The sequence below is a fragment of the Oryctolagus cuniculus genome, chromosome 14 (genome assembly GCF_964237555.1).
Source record: "Oryctolagus cuniculus chromosome 14, mOryCun1.1, whole genome shotgun sequence".
In the NCBI taxonomy this organism is placed as follows: Eukaryota; Metazoa; Chordata; class Mammalia; order Lagomorpha; family Leporidae; genus Oryctolagus; species Oryctolagus cuniculus.
This window is the reverse complement of record NC_091445.1, coordinates 3,899,451-3,917,519: the sequence shown is the minus strand read 5'-3', so window position 1 is coordinate 3,917,519 and position 18,069 is coordinate 3,899,451. Positions and strand designations below refer to the sequence as shown.

At 58.4% G+C, this 18,069-nt stretch overlaps 1 protein-coding gene and 1 long non-coding RNA gene across 2 annotated transcripts; both read right to left on the bottom strand.

Annotated features, from left to right (window-relative positions):
• Positions 1–7,901: 7,901 nt before the first annotated feature.
• Positions 7,902–9,507, bottom strand: SPZ1 (spermatogenic leucine zipper 1). The gene has a single exon (XM_008261874.4). The coding sequence runs from the start codon at positions 9,293–9,295 to the stop codon at positions 8,228–8,230; it is 1,068 nt and encodes a 355-aa protein (XP_008260096.3). The 5' UTR covers positions 9,296–9,507; the 3' UTR covers positions 7,902–8,227.
• A 4,258-nt stretch (positions 9,508–13,765) lies between these two features.
• LOC127492862 (uncharacterized) lies at positions 13,766–18,069 on the bottom strand. Its single transcript, XR_007922693.2, has 2 exons — positions 17,663–18,069; positions 13,766–14,988 (listed from the first exon to the last, which is right to left on the bottom strand). It is a non-coding gene; the product is annotated as an uncharacterized lncRNA (long non-coding RNA).

Here is an 18,069-nt window from a genome sequence, read left to right as displayed (position 1 = left end):
GGTTGAAAGGCCAAGTTCGTTCAAGTTGTAAAGATATCCCCCGATTTCTAGTGTGTCACTTTAGCTTTGGCAAAACAAGCAGCAAAAGGGCCATTCCAATTTCAGTTTTTAATCCCCACCTGGAAATCAAGTGGTAATCCAGTGACAACCCCAGGAGGCGCGGCTGGCTTTGTGGCGGTGATCCGGTCACCACGGTGGCACTCAGGTGAGCGCCAGCACTTGCTGATAAAGTCTGCCCGAGGGTAGCTCGCGCCTCACTTTCCCCATGTGAGGATTCACCAGGGAGGCACTGTCTGGAGGCCAGAAGACCCGGCGCACACCGGGTCTGCTGGTGCCCTGCTCACGGGCCCCCCAGTTTCTGATCTGTGAGAAAAACACTCGCGGTGTATCAGCTGCCAGGCCTGTGGCATTGTGTCACAGACGCCTGAGCGGACTGAGACGGAGCCCAAGCAATCCCCAGCACTGGTTACAGGCGTCAGCTGCTGGCACGCAGCTGCTCATTCCAAGCCCCTAGTCCTGTCCTTCTACAGACCCTGGCTCCGGAATTCCAGTCTTGATGGCTCCACACATCAGCAGTTGTTCCTGATGCTGGTTAAAAAGGAAAAAAGTTGCTCATGGAACGACCCTCAGCTGACAGGCCACTGCCCTTTAATGCCGGGTGCTGCTCCTTACTGTCTGTTCTTGTTAGAGCTGCCTTTCGGATGCTCTAAGCACAACCGTATCCGCAATGTGTGCAAAGTACTCGCCGGACGTCCTGGGAGAGAGTGACAGAGGTAAGTCCTCCCTGAGTCCATCCAACAGCGCCAAGACCGTGGGGCCAGGAAACAAGGTAGCAGAAGAATAATGAACACGTTAGCGTCTTCCAGGTAGCTAAACAGTTCATGGAAACCTAGGAAAAACTGGTTTTTCTCTTGGGTCACATGTAGGAGTAGCTGTGACTTAAATAATAATAAACATCTGTAGTTTGCTGACCTGAATCTAAGCGTTGTCTGTCAGTGACGCTGGTGTACTCGCTGCAAGACCCCCCAAAAACAAAGCTAAGAACAGGTAGACCGATGCGCACGTGGTTCTGGGGGAAGTGTGTTTTATTACATTTGGCTCTTTTGGAAATAAAGAATTCACAGGTATTTTGTGTCGTGACTCACCTCTGAGCTGTTTTGAATGGAAACTTTCTCTAAGCTCACTCAGGCATTAAGTGACAGTGTTCCGGCCAGGCTGTGAGTCGCCCTGGGGTGTTGACTGCTACCAATTCGCAGTCAGAGAGGTGGGTGAATGTCCCGGTGAAAGTGTGGGTGCGCGGTGACTTTCCTTCCACAGAGCATGGCATGAAGTGGTCAGGGGTCACTGTTCCCGGTGAAAAATGAGGTGACCAAGGTCGACAGCAACAGTCACAAATCACGCTGACAGTGTGGACCCCTGGTGTGACATCATGAAAGTGACACCTTGGGGAGTGTGGATTTAACCTGGTGGCCAAGACGCCTGTGTCCTACCTCAGTGCCTTCATTCAGATCCTGCCTCAGGCCCCCGACTTAACCTTCCTGCTAAGGGCACCCCTGGGGGCAGCAGGTGATGCCTCAGGTCCCTGCCACCCACTGGGAGAAACACAATGAATTCCCAGCCCTGGCTGTGGCCTGGTTCAGCCCTGTACAGGTATGGGGGAGCTAACCAGCAGAGGGAAGATCTCTATTTGGTCTCTCTGTTTCTCTGTATTTTTTTTAAGATTTATTTCATTTATTTGAAACAGTTACAGATGGAGGTAGAGAGAGAGAGACACAGAGAGAGAGAGAGAGACAGAGAGAGAGAGACAGAGAGAGGTCTTCCATCTGCTGGCTCACTCCCCAGATGGCCGCAGTGGCTGGAGCTGCACCAATCCAAAGCCAGGAGCCAGGAGCTTCTTCCAGGTCTCCCACGCGGGTGCAGTGGCCCAAGCACTTGGGCCATCTTCTACTGCTTTCCCAAGCCATAGAGGGAGCTGGATTGGAAGTGGAGCAGCCAGGACTAGAACCAGTGCCCATATGGGATGCCGGCGCTTCAGACCAGGGCTTTAACCCACTGCGCCACAGCAGCAGCCCTTAAATAAAACATTTTAAAAGAAAAACTACATTCACATTTGTAGCAACTTTATTTATAAAAACTAAAAACGAGGTAAACGTTGTGGTGCAGGGGTTTAAGCTGCCACCTGCAAAGCTGGCATCCCATATGGGTGCTTGATCGAGTCCCGGCTGCTTCAGTTCCGTTCCAGCTCTCTGCTACTTGTGCATGAGAAACCAACAGGTGCTTGGGTCCCTGCCACCATCACAGGAGACCTGTGTGGAGCTCCTGGCTCCTGGCTCCAGCCTGGCCCAGCCTGACAGTCTCAGCCATTTGGGTAGTAAACTAGCAGATGGAAGGTGTCTCTCTCTCCCTCCCTCTTCCTCTCTCTCTCTTTCAAATAAATAAATTAAATCTTTTTTTATAAAACAAAGTAAGGGGCTGGCGCTATGGTGCACTAGGTTAATCTTCCACCTGCGGTGCTGGCATCCCATATAGGCGCCGGTTCTAGTACCGGTTGCTCCTCTTCCAGGCCAGCTCTCTGCTGTGGCCCGGGAGTGCAGTGGAGGATGGTCCAAGTGCTTGGGCCCTGCACCCGCATGGGAGACCAGGAGAAGCACCTGGCTCCTGGCTTTGGATCGGCGCAGCGCCGGCTGTAGTGGCCATTAGGGGAGTGAACCAGTGGAAGGAAGACCTTTCTCTCTGTCTCTCTCTCTCACTGTCTGTAACTATACCTGTCAAATAAATAAATAAAAATCTTTAAAAATAAAAAAGCTAAGTAAGCCGGCGCCATGGCTCAATAGGCTAATCCTCCACCTTGCGGCGCCGGCACACCGGGTTCTAGTCCCGGTCGGGGCGCCGGATTCTGTCCCGGTTGCCCCTCTTCCAGGCCAGCTCTCTGCTATGGCCAGGGAGTGCAGTGGAGGATGGCCCAGGTGCTTGGGCCCTGCACCCCATGGGAGACCAGGAAAAGCACCTGGCTCCTGGTTCCTGCCATCGGATCAGCGCGGTGCGCCGGCTGCAGCGGCGGCCATTGGAGGGTGAACCAGCGGCAAAAAGGAAGACCTTTCTCTCTCTGTCTCTCTCTCACTGTCCACTCTGCCTATCAAAAAAAAAAAAAAAAAAAAAAAAAGCTAAGTAAATAGTAGCTAAATCTCTAAAAAAGAAAAGCTAAAAACTGGAGACCATCCAGAGACCTTTCAGTGTGCTTGCAGTTACGCTGTGGTGCGTTTACGCCACTCAGCAGTTACAGAGGAGGAAACCATTGAAAAATAAAAATAAAAAGACTGTGCTTGTGGTTTATGGTTTCTGGGCATTTATTGCAATGATCAAACGAGGTGCTTTTTCTTACTGAAGTCGTAACACGTCATCTTGAACGTGCTTCACTCGCCCATGAAAATGCCATGGCTTCGCAGTGGCGCCCAACAAGTCAGCCTTGGGATCTTACGCTCTCTGCTGAGGAGAATTCATTGCCAAGAACAAGCAGTGGAGGATGGCCCAAGTCATTGGGCGCCTGCACCCACGTGGGAGACCTAGAAGAAGCTCTTGGCTCCTGGCTTCAGATTGGCTCAGCTCTGGCAGTTATGGCCACTTGAAGAGTGAACCAATAGGTGGAAGATCTCTCTCTCTCTGTCTCTGTCTCTGTCTCTCTCTCTTTCTCTCTTTCTACCTCTCTGTAATTCTCTTTTTAAAAAAATGTTTTCAATTAAAAAAAAAACTAGCATTCCAATATGGGTTGCTATCATTTATGGGCTGTTGGCAATGCAAGCAGTGACTTAACTAGCTGCGCCATAATGAGAGCCTCTCTTTTCACTGTAACTAAGGCCTGTAACAGGAGATTTTGGCATCTAGATTATTTACAAAGTGATACACATTCCAAACACAGGAAAGAATGTTGGCTTCTGGAGTGGGGAACCGTGTTTTAGGATGTACTTCCAGTACTTGCAACGTAGCAAAATGTCTTGTGCCCATGTTCACGCTCATAGTAGATGCTGTTTGTGGAGATTGTGACCATCCTGCATGAGGTTTTCTTGTTGGTGTTTCTCATTTGAGAGGCACAGAGAGACACATACAGAGAGAGAGCACCCTCCACTGGGGGACTCCCGAAATGCCCATAACGACTGGAGTGGGCTGCGCTGAGCGTAGGACCAGGAACTCAATCCAGATCTCCTGTGTGGGTGGCAGGGCCTGAATTAACTGGCCCGTAACTGCTGACTCCCAGGCTGTGCACGAGCAAGAAGCTGATCCGAAGTGGGGCTGGGACCTGAACCCAGGACTCTGATGTGCGACGCAGATGTCCCGAGTGGCACCTTAGGGTGCACAAGTGCCCACCTGATGGGTTCCTGGTGCTCACCTTCACCTGGTGCTGAGGCTTTTGCATCAGACACAGGATACTGTGACACAACAATGACGGCTCCAGGCCGCAGTCCATGCCCCTGGGGAGATGTGAGGAGGAGCAGGTGCCGCCCCACACGTAATGTGCTGAACTGCACACTCCTGAGAAGGTGAGGCTGCGCGTTTGCACACAAGAGAGGGACAGCCGACCTCCTCTCCTCCCAGGAGGACGGCGAAGCCCCCTGTGCTTCTGGAAGGCAAGATGGAAACGTCCCGAGTTCTCACTCCAACCTGTTGGGATGACAATAGACCTCTCCAGGGCCAGACAAGCCCGGCGTCTCCGGCCGCACAGCCCAGAGCTGTCTCCGAGGGTGCCAGCTTTACCCTGCCTTGAGATGCAAGTATTCATCTCTGAAACGAGGTCACTCACTAGCGCTCTCACCATCCGTACCGTCGTACGTCACCTGCTAGAGCGTGCTTTCAGTCCAAGGTCGCTCAGATTTTCATAAAAGTTGCCCAGAAAGCCCTTGCTGTGCGGAAACACATATTATTTTCTCTAAACCCCGCAGCGTGCCAAAATGAATGGTTCCTTCTCCCGAGCATATGGCTGGCCAGCCAAAGACCCTGTTTCCCAGTCACTTTCAGAGGGAGGTGGCCGTGTGACCGTTGTCACCAATGGGAAACTTCACTCTAGCGTGCTGCTACACGCAGTGTAATGTTGCAACCTCGGACCACCTCGAGGGTGGCGGGTGGCGTTGTCTGTGCTGTGCTCCCTCCACAACGCCAGCACTCCTGTAGTGCCCTGTGAATCTGTGAAGGCATCAGCCCAGGACTGCGGAGGTAGCCGCTTCACATTTGCTAGGAAAGCGACAGGGACAGCACTCGTCCATGTAGTGCGGATGAACACCTAGGCAGAGGAAGTGGTTGGCTTGGTCATGCTGTTTCTCATTTCAGTCATTTCTTTAGCACCTCCCATGTGACATTTCTGTATGGAAAAGGAGCAGAGCAGAGTTTGGGGCTATTGGGATTGGTCAATGTCTTGATGAGAAAAAATGAGGATGATTTATGCGATTCTTCCAACAGATGGTGACAGACTGTTTCAGCTTTCCCCTGTTGATTGCGTTTTCCTTCCTGAAGGATATTTTGACTGGGTAAAACATATTCGGTTGATATTTCATTTATTTTGTTTCTGTTTTTGAAAAATATCCACCTCCTCCAGCCTCCATGGCTTCTGACGTGAAGTGCACAAGCACAGCTCTTGACCCAGTGGGTCCTTTCTCCCTAGCGGCTCTCGAGACTTTTGCTTTGTCTTTGGGTTTCAGAAATGCAGTTATGTGGTTTTGAATTTCTTTGAGTGTGCACTATTCAGCGTTCACTCAGTGTCTTGAGTCTGTAGGTTTACACCTTTTACTATATTAAAAAGCGAAGCCGGCACCGCGGCTCACTAGGCTAATCCTCCGCCTTGCGGCGCCGGCACACCGGGTTCTAGTCCCGGTCGGGGCGCCAGATTCTGTCCCGGTTGCCCCTCTTCCAGGCCAGCTCTCTGCTGTGGCCCAGGAGTGCAGTGGAGGATGGCCCAAGTGCTTGGGCCCTGCACCCCATGGGAGACCAGGAGAAGTACCTGGCTCCTGCCATCGGATCAGCGCGATGCGCCGGCCGCGGCGGCCATTGGAGGGTGAACCAACAGCAAAGGAAGACCTTTCTCTCTGTCTCTCTCTCTCACTGTCCACTCTGCCTGTCAAAGAAATCAAAAATAAAAAAAAAAACGAGTTTTAGCCATTGTTTCTTTTCATACTTTTTTTTTTTTTAGCTCATACTCTATCTCTTTTTGAGACTCCTGCTGAGTGTATTCTCTTGTTCACAGCGGGTGATTTCTGTGGCTCTACCTTTCAAGGTCATGGAATCTTTCCTTTGACATCATCATTCCTCTGTTGAACATCCAACGAATCCGTTACTGATTCTGGTTTTCAGTTCTGCAATGGCCACGCACGCTTCCTTTATATCTCTTTGCCTCTGCTTCTCTTTCTTTCTCATGTGTTTCAAGTGTGACTGTAGTTGCTCAATGGCGCATTTTCATGAGGACTGCTTTAGAAGTCTTGTCATTTCCAGTGTCTGCGTGCTCGCTCTCAGTTTTGTCCTCCGTGACTGTCTGCTCTCTGCCAAGCTGTGATTTTCCTTGTTCTTGGTGTGATGTGGTTTTTCTCGTGTCTGCTGAACATCTTGAGCAGTGTGTTCTGAGAACCTAGATCTTATTACATCTCTATTTTTGCAGGTTTCTGCTGCTGGTGCTGTGCCAGCAGGGGGCTGGGGTAGAAGTCTGGACTCCCCACAGGACCTCTCCAGCGTAAGAGGACCTGACCTTGTTCCCAGCAGATGGAGGACGAACCCTGGGCCTTCCCTGGCCGCCTCCTGTGCACCGTCCTGGAGGAAGAGGGGGGGAGTAGAGGCTCTGTGCCCAGTGCCTGCTGCATGGGAGACGGTGGTGGGCATGTGGTCATCCATGTGCCATCTGACTGGACAAGGGCAGTTTTTGCCAGACCCTTTCTATCTTGTTAGATTGTACCACTCCTCTTTTGACGAGAGAGAGCAGGCTCACTGGGGGGCCATTTTTGTCACTTCACTCAGGACATAGAAGCAGCAGAAAGGAAGTCAAGGAAACTCAACACCAGGCTATCCTCAAGTCCCAGGGTCCCTGACCAGCCCACCTCCTCCGCGCCGTATTCCAGAGTTTTCTTAGGTTTGTCTGTGTTAGTTAGTAAGAGGAATAAGGTCAAGTGCACCTGCTCTGTCTCTTTTGGAAGCACACATCTAGTTTCCTTAATGGAAGCTATTGCCTTAATCCCCGGGGAGCTCTGCTGACCCGATCTGGAGGGTGGGAGACATCGTCCCTTCTAACAGGCTGAGGGCTCCTTCCCCAAAGGCCTCTGCTGTCCAGCCTACCCACAATTCAGTTGAGCAGCAAGGAAGGAACAGTAGGAAGAGTGGAACCAGCAGATGGGGATATTTATGCGCAGAGAAGAGTGATTTTCGGGGTGGCTTGCCGGTATCTTACTGCATTGCCTTGCCCACTTCAGTGAGTACTAGGAAAAGGAAACATATATTGAGAAAGGTAGTTTTAAAGCATCACGATTCGAGCTGGCATTGTGGTGTAGCCGGTAAAGCTGCCGCCTGTGATGCTGGCATCCCATATGGGTGCCAGTTTGAGTCCTGGCTTCCCCACTTCTGATCTCGCTCCCTGTTAATCGCCTGGGAAAAGCAGCTGACGATGGCCCAAGTGTTGGGACCCCTGCCACCCATTTGGGAGACCCAGATAAAGCTCCTGGCTCCTGGGTTTGGCCTAGCCCAGCCCTGTGCGTTGCAAACATCTAGGGGGTGTACCAATGGGTAAAAGAACCATTTTGTCTCTCCCTTTCTCTCTGTAATTCTGACTTTGAAATAAAATAAAAATCACAATTACAGCATTAAATACACCCTCCCCCCACCCCCTGCCGCCCAAACTTCCCTCCCCCCAGAAAATGATTAAAGAAAAAAATCGCTGTCTTTTGCAGTCTGGTTTTATTTACAGCTTCACTTAATTGGGCCTTTAACTTTTCACTTTCGGGTAAAGAGTTATAGGATCTCGATCTTATAACCATAAAACCCAAGCAGACGGTCCAGGCGAAAAGTCATGAACTTGGTGTTGACACAGTGGTCCCATTCCGTTGCGTTGGTACTGGGGTCCTGGATCAGACACGTGTGTGTCTTGTTCTACAAGCCTCTCGGTCGAGCCATCCATCCTAGGTGGATGACTGATTATGCCTGAAGCTGGACATAGCGGATGTGGATTTTCAAGGAGTCACCTTTTCTTGTGTCTTCCTATTTTCTACCTTGGGCTACTGATTGGCCTCTTTTTTCCCGTAAGAGCCCTTGCAATACGCCTGTTGAAGCGGTTGTTCCGTGCTTTCTTACTGAGACACACGTCCAGGCTTCTGTAGGCTCTGGCTTTCTTCTGAAACGTCCCCTGCTCAGAGGGCACAACTTTCTCCGCCTCCCACGCCTTCTGATTCTTCTGCCGGTGCTGGGGGATGATGGGAACAGGCCTCTCCGGCAGGGTCCCCTGCTGGCGGTGGTGGAACTCCCGCAGAATCTCCACTCTCTGCTGTAGGATTTGGCATTCGTTTTCCAGCAGAGCTGCGACCACGTGCAAGGCGTAGGTGTCGCGGCCGAGCTTCCTGGCTTGTTCCTCCAGCTCACGCTTGGCTGCCACGGCCCCGCTTGCCTGGCGTTGGACATCGCCGCCACTGTTGTCCAGAGTGTCCCTCGGGTCCTTCTGAGCCACCTGGCAGGATCTGATCAGCTCGCTGAGCTCCGTCTGCTGCCGGCTCCAGTGCTCGGCCTCCTGGAGAAGCTGCTCCAAGCCGCGCCGGAGCCTGGCAGCTTCCCCCGGAGCCTGGGGCGCAGGCTCTGCCGTCTTGCCCGGGGCCCTCTGCTCCTCCGGGCGGGCTGCCGCGTCTCGCCCGGGCCGTGCAGGGCCGTCCGAGCTCTGGGCTTCCAGCGCCAGCCCTGCTCTCACTGCCTTCTGCCCCTTCTCTGGGTTCAGGGTGACAAGCAGGCTTCTCAGCAGTATTTTATTCATCTTGTCAAGTCCTCGGATTTTTTCTTTAAGTTCTGACACATCCTTGGAAATCCTGCTTTCCTCGGCTTCGGTGATCTTGTCTTCACAGCTCACCACCCCTTTGAGGACGTCTTTAATTTCCTTCAGGAGCCTTTCAAACCTCGGCGTGTCCTGCTCATCTGTGACCTTCGGCCCCCAGCTGAAGGCGGGCAGGGAGCCGATTTCGATCAAGGCCACGGTGACGTTGGAGTCTGAAGACTCCGGGTGAGGACGAGGGGTGGGTTTCAGGGGTGGGGAGGGGATGGGCTTCTGAGCGGCGCCATCTGTGCTGGCCATGGGCGCTGGGGGAGAGCAGAATCCTTGGAGATCCCAGGAAGGGGAGGGTGGCGGCCCCTGTGCAGTGCGTGGAGACCAGAGTCAAGCCTGGACCTGGAGGGGTGGTGTCCAGGTGGAAGGTGACATCGCAGATGGTTAAGGGGACGGGGAGGGTCGGGGAGCTGGGGGCTGAGCGCTAGGGCCCCACCTCCCCTCCACCAGCCTGCCCCTCTTTATTCCCTGACCCTAGCAACCGAGTCTTTATTCTGTCATGGCACCATTGTGGCCTGGCCCCAGCTTCCGTCACCTTTTGTCACAATGGAAGCCTCTTTAAGTCCTGCCCACTGACTCGGGCATCAGAATCAACCGCGAGCTGTTGAAAGAAAGGGCTCCACCACTCTCCCTGCCTTCCTTGCTCGTCTAGGCTTGGGGGCATCTCATCCTGAGCGTGCAAGGGGCCTGCCTTAGCTCACACCCATCCTGCCCCACACCGCAGCCCACTGGCTCTCTGATGTGGGTCGCAGGTACTCCAGGCACAGTGCTGAGAAGCTAATTGGGATGTTCACCGCCCCTGTTGAATCCAGGCAGGAGTCAGCGACTGGTTCTGTGCCGTATTCCAGCTCCCTGCTAATGCACACACTGGGAGGCAGGAGGTGATGGCTCCAGTACTAGGCTTCCTGCCACCCACATGGAGATCCGGACGAAGGCCTAGTCCAGCCCTGGCTGTGGTGGGCATTTGGGGAGTGAACCAGCAAACGCAAGATCTCCATCTGTTTCTTTTTTTTTTTTTTTTTTTTTTTTTTTTTTTTTTACAGGCAGAGTGGACAGTGAGAGAGAGAGACAGAGAGAAAGGTCTTCCTTTGCCGTTGGTTCACCCTCCAATGGCCGCCGCTGCAGCCGGCGCACCGCGCTGATCCTGGCAGGAGCCAGGAGACAAGTGCTTTTCCTGGTCTCCCATGGGGTGCAGGGCCCAAGCACCTGGGCCATCCTCCACTGCACTCCCTGGCCATAGCAGAGAGCTGGCCTGGAAGGGGGGCAACCGGGACAGAATCCGGCGCCCCAACCGGGACTAGAACCCGGTGTGCCGGCGCCGCAAGGTGGAGGATTAGCCTATTGAGCCACGGCGCCGGCCATCCATCTGTTTCTGTCTCTCTGCTTTTCAAGTAAATAAATTTCTATAAAGTTCCAGGGCCTGCACTGTGGTACAGCTGGTTAAACTGCCACCTGAAGAGCCAGGGTCCCATACAGGCCCCAGTTCAAGTCCTAGCTGCTCCACTTCCAATCCAGCTCCCTGATAATGGGCCTGGGAAAGTGGTAGAAGCTGGCCTAAGAGCTTGGAGCCCCTGCACCCACGTGGGAAACCCTCAAGAAGCGCTTGGCTTCCATCTGGCCCAGCCCTGGCTGTTGTGGCCATTTGGGGAATGAACCAGTGAATGGAAGATCTCTCTCTCTCTCTCCCTCCCTCCCTCCCTCCCTCCCTCCCTCCTTCTCTTTCTGTAACACTGCCTTTAAAATAAATACATCTCAAAAAATCGTTTCACATGAAGGATTATATTAGATTTGCATCCAACATCATCAAAAAGCTGCACGTGTGGGGCGGCTGCTGTGGCACCGCACGTTGAGTCGCTGCCTGCAAGGCCAGCACCCATCAGAGCGCTGGTCTGGCTCCCAGTACCCTGCTCCCCACTGATGTGCCTGGGGACGCAGAGGAAGGTGGCCCAAGTGCCTGGGGCCCTGCCACCCACGTGGGAGACCCGGATATGGGGTTCTAGACTCCTGGCTTCAGGCTGGCCCAGTCCCAGCTGTTGCAGCCAATTGCAGAGTAAACCCACAGATGGAAGATTCTCTTTTTCGAATAATTTTTTTCTTGTTTTATCGTTTATTTTAGTTTTTTAAGTTTTTAACATGCGGGCCCAACCGTGCACTGCTGGGATGGTGGGGGGATGGCGTTCTTCCACGAGGAACACAGAGACAAGTTTCGGTGAACATGTCTGCTCCCTGCTAATGCGCCTGGGAAAGCAGCAGAGGATGGCTCAAGTCCTTGGGCCCCTGCACCCACGTGGAGACCCTCAAGAAGCTCCTGGCTCCTGGCTTCCATCTGGCCCAGCCCTGACTGTTGTGGCCATTTGAGGAGTGAACCAGCGGGTAGAAGACCTCTCTCTCTCTGCCTCTATAACTCTGCCTTTCAAATAAATTAATTAATTAAAATATTTTTAAAAGAATATAATGGTATTCCCTTCCTCTTTCCCTCTCCCATAAGTAAATCTTTTTAAAAGATAAAAAAGAAAAAAAAAGGGGGGGGGCCGGGTGGTGCTGTGGTTTAGCGAGTAAAGCTGCCACTTGCAGTGCCGATATGGGTGCCGGTTTGAGTCCCAGCTGCTCCACTTCCCATCCAGCTCTCTGCTGTGGCCTGGGAAAGCAGTAGAAGATGGCCCAAGCCCTTGGGCCCCTGCACCCACGTGGGAGACCCAGAAGAAGCTCCTGGCTTCAGTCTTCGGATCAGCCCAGCTCTGGCTGTTGGGGCAACTGGGGAGGGAACCAGCTGATGGAAGACCTCTCTCTGTGTCTCTCCTTCTCTCTCTGTGTAACTCTTTCACATAAATGAATAAATATATATATAAAGAACTAGTTTGGTGCAGCAGTTACATCGCCCTTTGGGATGCCCAGATTCCGTATCACGGTGCGGTTTCCTGCGCTAGCGCGCGCGGGGCGGCAGATGTCACCGCCTGGGAAAGCGGAGGGAGCGCCTGGCCCCGCCCTGGGGTGCACCATAGATGGAAGATTCTCCCAGCTGTGAAACAAGATAACACCGCAGAGGCACGTGCGAAGCAAGCGCCCCGGGAGCCAGTGTGCCTCACGGAGTCAGACCTCTCGCCCCTCGGACGCGGAGGTTCACCGCACACCCACCGGCGTGTGCCCGGGCGCCTCTTAGCCACGCCGGCCTCGGCCGAGCCCGCGGGCAGAGCAGCAGCCGCGGCCGGCGGGGAGGCGGGTCCGAGGCCCGCGCCCCGGCCCTCGCGCCCCGGGGTCCCGCAGCTGTCCCTCCCCGCCCCCGCGCCCCGGGGTCCCGCAGCTGTCCCTCCCCGGCCCCGCGCCCCGGCCCCCGCGCCCCGGGGTCCCGCAGCTGTCCCTCCCCGGCCCCCGCGCCCCGGGGTCCCGCAGCTGTCACTCCCAGGCCCCGCGCCCCGGGGTCCCGCAGCTGTCCCTCCCCGGCCCCCGCGCCCCGGGGTCCCGCAGCTGTCCCTCCCCGGCCCCCGCGCCCCGGGGTCCCGCAGCTGTTCCTCCCAGGCCCCCGCGCCCCGGGGTCCCGCAGCTGTCCCTCCCAGGCAGGCCCTCGCGCCCCGGGGTCCCGCAGCTGTCCCCCTCCCCGGCCCCGCGCCCCGGGGTCCCGCAGCTGTCTCCTCCCAGGCAGGCCCTCGCGCCCCGGGGTCCCGCAGCTGTCCCTCCCAGGCAGGCCCTCGCGCCCCGGGGTCCCGCAGCTGTCTCCTCCCCCGCCCCCGCGCCCCGGGGTCCCGCAGCTGTCTCCTCCCCGGCCCCCGCGCCCCAGGGTCCCGTAGCTGTCCCGCCCCGGCCCCCACGCCCCGGGGTCCCGCAGCTGTCCCTCCCCGCCCCCGCGCCCCGGGGTCCCGCAGCTGTCTCCTCCCTGGCCCCCGCTCCCCGGGGTCCCGCAGCTGTCCCGCCCCGGCCCCCGCGCCCCGGGGTCCCGCAGCTGTCCCGCCCCGGCCCCCGCGCCCCGGGGTCCCGTAGCTGTCACGCCCCGGCCCCGCGCCCCGGGGTCCCGCAGCTGTCCCTCCCCGCCCCCGCGGTCCCGCAGCTGTCCCTCCCCGCCCCCGCGCCCCGGGGTCCCGCAGCTGTCCCTCCCCGGCCCCCGCTCCCCGGGGTCCCGCAGCTGTCCCTCCCCGCCCCCGCGGTCCCGCAGCTGTCCCTCCCCGCCCCCGCGCCCCGGGGTCCCGCAGCTGTCCCTCCCCGCCCCCGCGCCCCGGGGTCCCGCAGCTGTCCCTCCCCGCCCCCGCGCCCCGGGGTCCCGCAGCTGTCCCTCCCCGCCCCCGCGCCCCGGGGTCCCGCAGCTGTCCCTCCCCGCCCCCGCGCCCCGGGGTCCCGCAGCTGTCCCTCCCCGCCCCCGCGCCCCGGGGTCCCGCAGCTGTCCCTCCCCGCCCCCGCGCCCCGGGGTCCCGCAGCTGTCCCTCCCCGGGGTCCGTGTGCGCGGGGTCCCGCAGCTGTCCCTCCCCCGCCCCCGCGCCCCGGGGTCCCGCAGCTGTCCCTCCCCGGCCCCCGCGCCCCGGGGTCCCGCAGCTGTCCCTCCCCGGCCCGCAGCGGCCCGGGGTCCCGCAGCTGTCTCCTCCCCCGCCCCCGCGCCCCGGGGTCCCGCAGCTGTCCCTCCCCGGGGTCCGTGTGCTCGGGGTCCCGCAGGTGTCCCTCCCCGGCCCGCAGCGGCCCGGGCGGCCGAGGAGCGCGGGTGCGGGGAGCCCGCGGCGGCAGGCAGTGTTAACCTGCAACCCTTTTGGTGGAATAAACCATTTTACTTCGTGCAATTCTTTAATAAGTTTTTTTTCCCCCGAACCGAAGGACAACTGGTCGGAGACGAGTATGCGAAGTTTTATTAGGGTCTTTATAAATCATCAAGGGCCCTATACACAGGCTGTGAGCTGTACATTCTGCAAAAATGTATCCAGGAGACACAGAGGACACAGCGCCCACCGGCCGGCTCCGCCCGCCACGTCCACCCCCGCGCTGCCCAGAGCGGACGGGGCCGGGAGCAGCATCGGGAACCCGCACGGCCAGGGCCCGGGAGCGACATCCGGGCACCCGCACCGCCAGGGCCCGGGAGCGGCATCCGGGCACCGCGCGGGGGCGGCGCCAGCGCGGCCAGGGGCCGGGAGCAGCATCCGGGCACCCGCACCGCCAGGGGCCGGGAGCGGCATCCGGGCACCGCGCGGGGGCGGCGCCAGCGCGGCCAGGGGCCGGGAACTGCATCCGGGCATCGCGCGGGGGCGGGGCCGCGCGCTCAGCCGTTGCTCGGTCGCTCTGACGGGGCGTGCGCGCGCGATAACCGCCTGGACGCGCGGCGGGCCCGGGAAGCGGGTGCTTTGTTAAGCGTCGTGTTTAGTCTGAGGCTTTCGGGTGTAACGTCACGTTGAAGGAGCCGGCTTAGACGCGGAGCCAGTGCTCCGAGACGCGCCGCGCAGCCTCGAGAGCACTTCCGGGAGCCGGGGCCCTCGGTGTCGCCTTCCCTCCGACCAGCAGGCGGCGCTGTGGGACGCCGCTTCGGCTGGCTGGACGTGGCCGCCGCGCACGCGCAGAGCCGCCCGCAGACCGTGGGAGGGTGGACGGCGGGTCACCTGCGGCCGACCCTGGGCGCCGTCTCTGCACGCGCGCCCTCCGCGTGCCTGCGGGTCGCGCACGGCGCCCGAGGCAGCACCGGGACCGCCCAGAGCGTCGCTGGGTTGCAGGCTCAGGACAGGGACGAGCAGCCCGCGTTCGCTCGGTGCGGAGCCGCGGTTTCCCGAGGACTTTCGCGGCCCAGAGGGTCGGACGTGGCAAGCCGGCCGCGGCCGCTTGTGCTGCTGTTAGGGATCTGCCGTCCTCTCGGCGGGTAGAGCCTTCACTCTCACGTGCAACCGCTGGCTGCTTCGGTTACCGCGGACTGGCCAGGGAGCGCCCGACGTGGACGGGCCACGAATTCCGCCAGTGTCCCAGGCTCTGCGTGTCGGCGCCTACAATGCAGGCAGACCGCGCCCCGGCTCAGCCTCCGCCCGCCCGTAGAGGCCAGGGGCTTTGCAGCTTGCCCAGGAGTCCCGCACACAGCCTTGCACACGTGTGTGCCTTCTGGATTTGCAGAACACCTCTGAGCCCATCCACGCCCCGTTGGAGTAGGGTTTTCCCAAGTTTTGTCTAAGTTTTTTTTTTTTTTAATGTATTTAAAAGCCAGTGAGGAGGGGGCTGGCTCTGTGGCATAGCAGGTAAAGCCTCTGCCTTGTAACACTGGCATCCCATATGGGCGCCAGTTCAAGTCCCAGCTGCTCCACTTCCCATCCGGCTCCCTGCTCGTGTGCTCAGGAAGGCAGTAGAAGATGGCCCATGTGCCTGGGCCCCTGCGCCCACGGGAGAGACCGGGAAGAAGCTCCTGGCGCCTGGCTTCGCCCAGGCTTGGGTGTTACGGCCATTTGGGGAGTGAGCCAGTGAATGGAATCTCTCTCTCTCTCTCTCCCCCTCTCTCTCCTCTCTCTGTCTCCCCCTGTAACTCTGCCTTTCAAAGAAATAATCTCCTTTAAAAGCGGTGTCGAGCGTCCCCGGGAAGCGGGATTTAAGGCAGAGTCGCCGGGGCTGGACCAGGCCCCCTGATGGGGCGCGGCCCGTGCCCGCCGCCGGCCCCCAGGAAGCGGTCTGGGCGGTGTTAGCCGCACGCCGCGCCTCGTGGGCAGCACGCCAAGCCCTCGCCGGACTGCGCGGCCCGCGCTGCGGGCGCTCGTGGGAGCTGCGAACCCAGCGCCAGCGCGGGTGGCTTGCTCAGGGCGGGGACGAGCTAAGCCGTGCTGCCCGCCGCCCAGCCCTCCCCTGAACCCGCGCCTCGAGCGTCGTGGGGCTCGGGCAGCGCTGACCGGGAGGGAGCAGTCTTGCTGACGGGGAGAGGCCGTCTCGGGTCCTGGGGCTGCCTGCCCAGAGCGCTGGGGCCTGGAGGGGCGACTCAGGCTCGCCCCGCGCTTGGTTGCCGCCGCTGACTGCCCTCCCGGCTCGGTCCGCGGCCCAGCGTGCGGCCACCTCCCTCCTGGGATCTAATCAACGCGTCCGGCCTCTCCCCTACCGCTGCCTCGTCCTCGCCCGCGCGCTGGAGGCCAGCGCACCGGTCCCTCTGACCCCATCGCAGCTGCTTGGGGCGCTTGGAAATGCAGCAGAGTGGAAGACGGGGTTCAGCCCCGGCGCTCAGCGGGATCCTGTGCCAGCCTTGCTGTGTCCCGCTCTCGGCCCCTGGGCACTCTCCGACTCCTGGAACAACAGGACTCCGTGGCTCCTGGACACCCCGGAGTGGCGGCTGGGGAGATCCGGTAAAGGATTATAGGTCACCTGCCGTCTGAGACGTGGTGAGGACTCCGTCACGGACAGCGGCACGTTCTTAACCCAAACGTCCAGCTTGCTGACCTCACACGCGGGCTGTCTGGGCTTACCTTTTTTTTTTTTTTTTTTTTTAAGATTTATTTATTTGAAAGTCAAAGTTACAGCCGGTGCTGCGGCTCACTAGGCTAATCCTCCACCTGTGGCGCCAGCACACCGGGTTCTAGTCCCGGTCGGGGCGCCGGATTCTGTCCCGATTGCCCCTCTTCCAGGCCAGCTCTCTGCTGTGGCCAGGGAGGGCAGTGGAGGATGGCCCAAGTGCTTGGGCCCTGCACCCCATGGGAGACCAGGAGAGGCACCTGGCTCCTGGCTTCGGATTCTACTGCTTTCCCAGGCCACAGCAGAGAGCTGGATCAGAAGTGGAGCAGCCGGGACTCGAACCGTCACCCGTATGGGATGCCGGCACTGCAGGCAGCGGCTGTACCCGGTACACCACAGCGTGGCCCCTGGGGTTTACCTCCGCAACTTCTCTCCACATTCGCTCCTCTGCCTTATCTTGTAGCCGTCAGCAGTTTTATTCCCTCACGCACTGGAGAACGCCGGAGCCCCTGTCAGCTGTCAGGCTTCACGCAGGCTGCCCGCTCTCCTGAAATGCTTGGCACCTGTCCCGCATCCCCGACATGGGCCCCCATGGCCACTCAGCGCAGCCTGCCCCATGGAGCAGCGTTCCCAAGACGGCCCCAGTGAGAAACAGACAAGTGCAATGACCCCCCGCCCCCTGACCTGCCGGAGGACCCTCCTGGAACACAGGTTCGAGTTAGCGCTTCTGTCCCAGGTGGACACTCAGTGACCGTGGAGGCTGGCGCTTTTCAGAGGCTCCGGTGTGGGTCCCGTGCGAGTGTCACACTAGCAAAGCCCTCTGAAAGGTTGTCAAGACGGTCTTCCAGGGTTTACTGGAAGCTCTATGTCTTTTTTTTTTAATAAATATTTTATAGGAGTTACACAGAGAAGAGAGAGAATCTCCAGTCCACTCCGACCCACTCCCCAGATAGCTGCCATGGCCAGGGCTGGGCCAGGCCGAAGCTAGGACCCAGAACTCCATCCAGGCCTCCCACGTGAGTGACAGGGCCCAGTGACTTGGGCCATCTTCCGTGGCTTTCCCAGGTGCCTTAGCAGGGAGCTGGGTCGGAGGCAGAGCAGCCGGGACTCAAGCAGAGCGTCTGTGTGGGATGCCTGCGTTGTGGGCGGTGACTCACCCTGCTGCACCACGCACCAGCCAGTCACGGGGTTCCCTACCAAGAGGGGAAATCCGGGGGAGGTCTGTGCTCTGTAACTCACCCTCCACTCCCGGGGTGCCCACTCGTAGCATTTCACCTGCTCTGAGCCGGCATTCCTGATCTTCCTCTGCCGGCTCGCCCTCCTCTCGCTGGAGAGAGGCTGGTTTTCAGAACATCAGCTTGCTGGTGCCAGGTTCTGTGTTGCTTTTCCAGCAGAGTTTTGGCTTAAGGCAGTAAGCACGATTTGTGTTCCAACTCCTGTTTCCCAGCTCTCCCTGAGCGCGCAGCTGGGATTAGCAATGACCTTTATCTTCTATCAAGGTCGTTAACAAAGATTCCTTTTGTGAGACGTCCAGAGAGCTGAGAAAGTTCTTTGACTTCTCAGGCTGGCCACCTGCCAGTGTTTCAGCTGCACAATGGCCTGACCCAGAACTCGAGTCTCGTTTTGTCGGAAAGCAAGCGCACGCA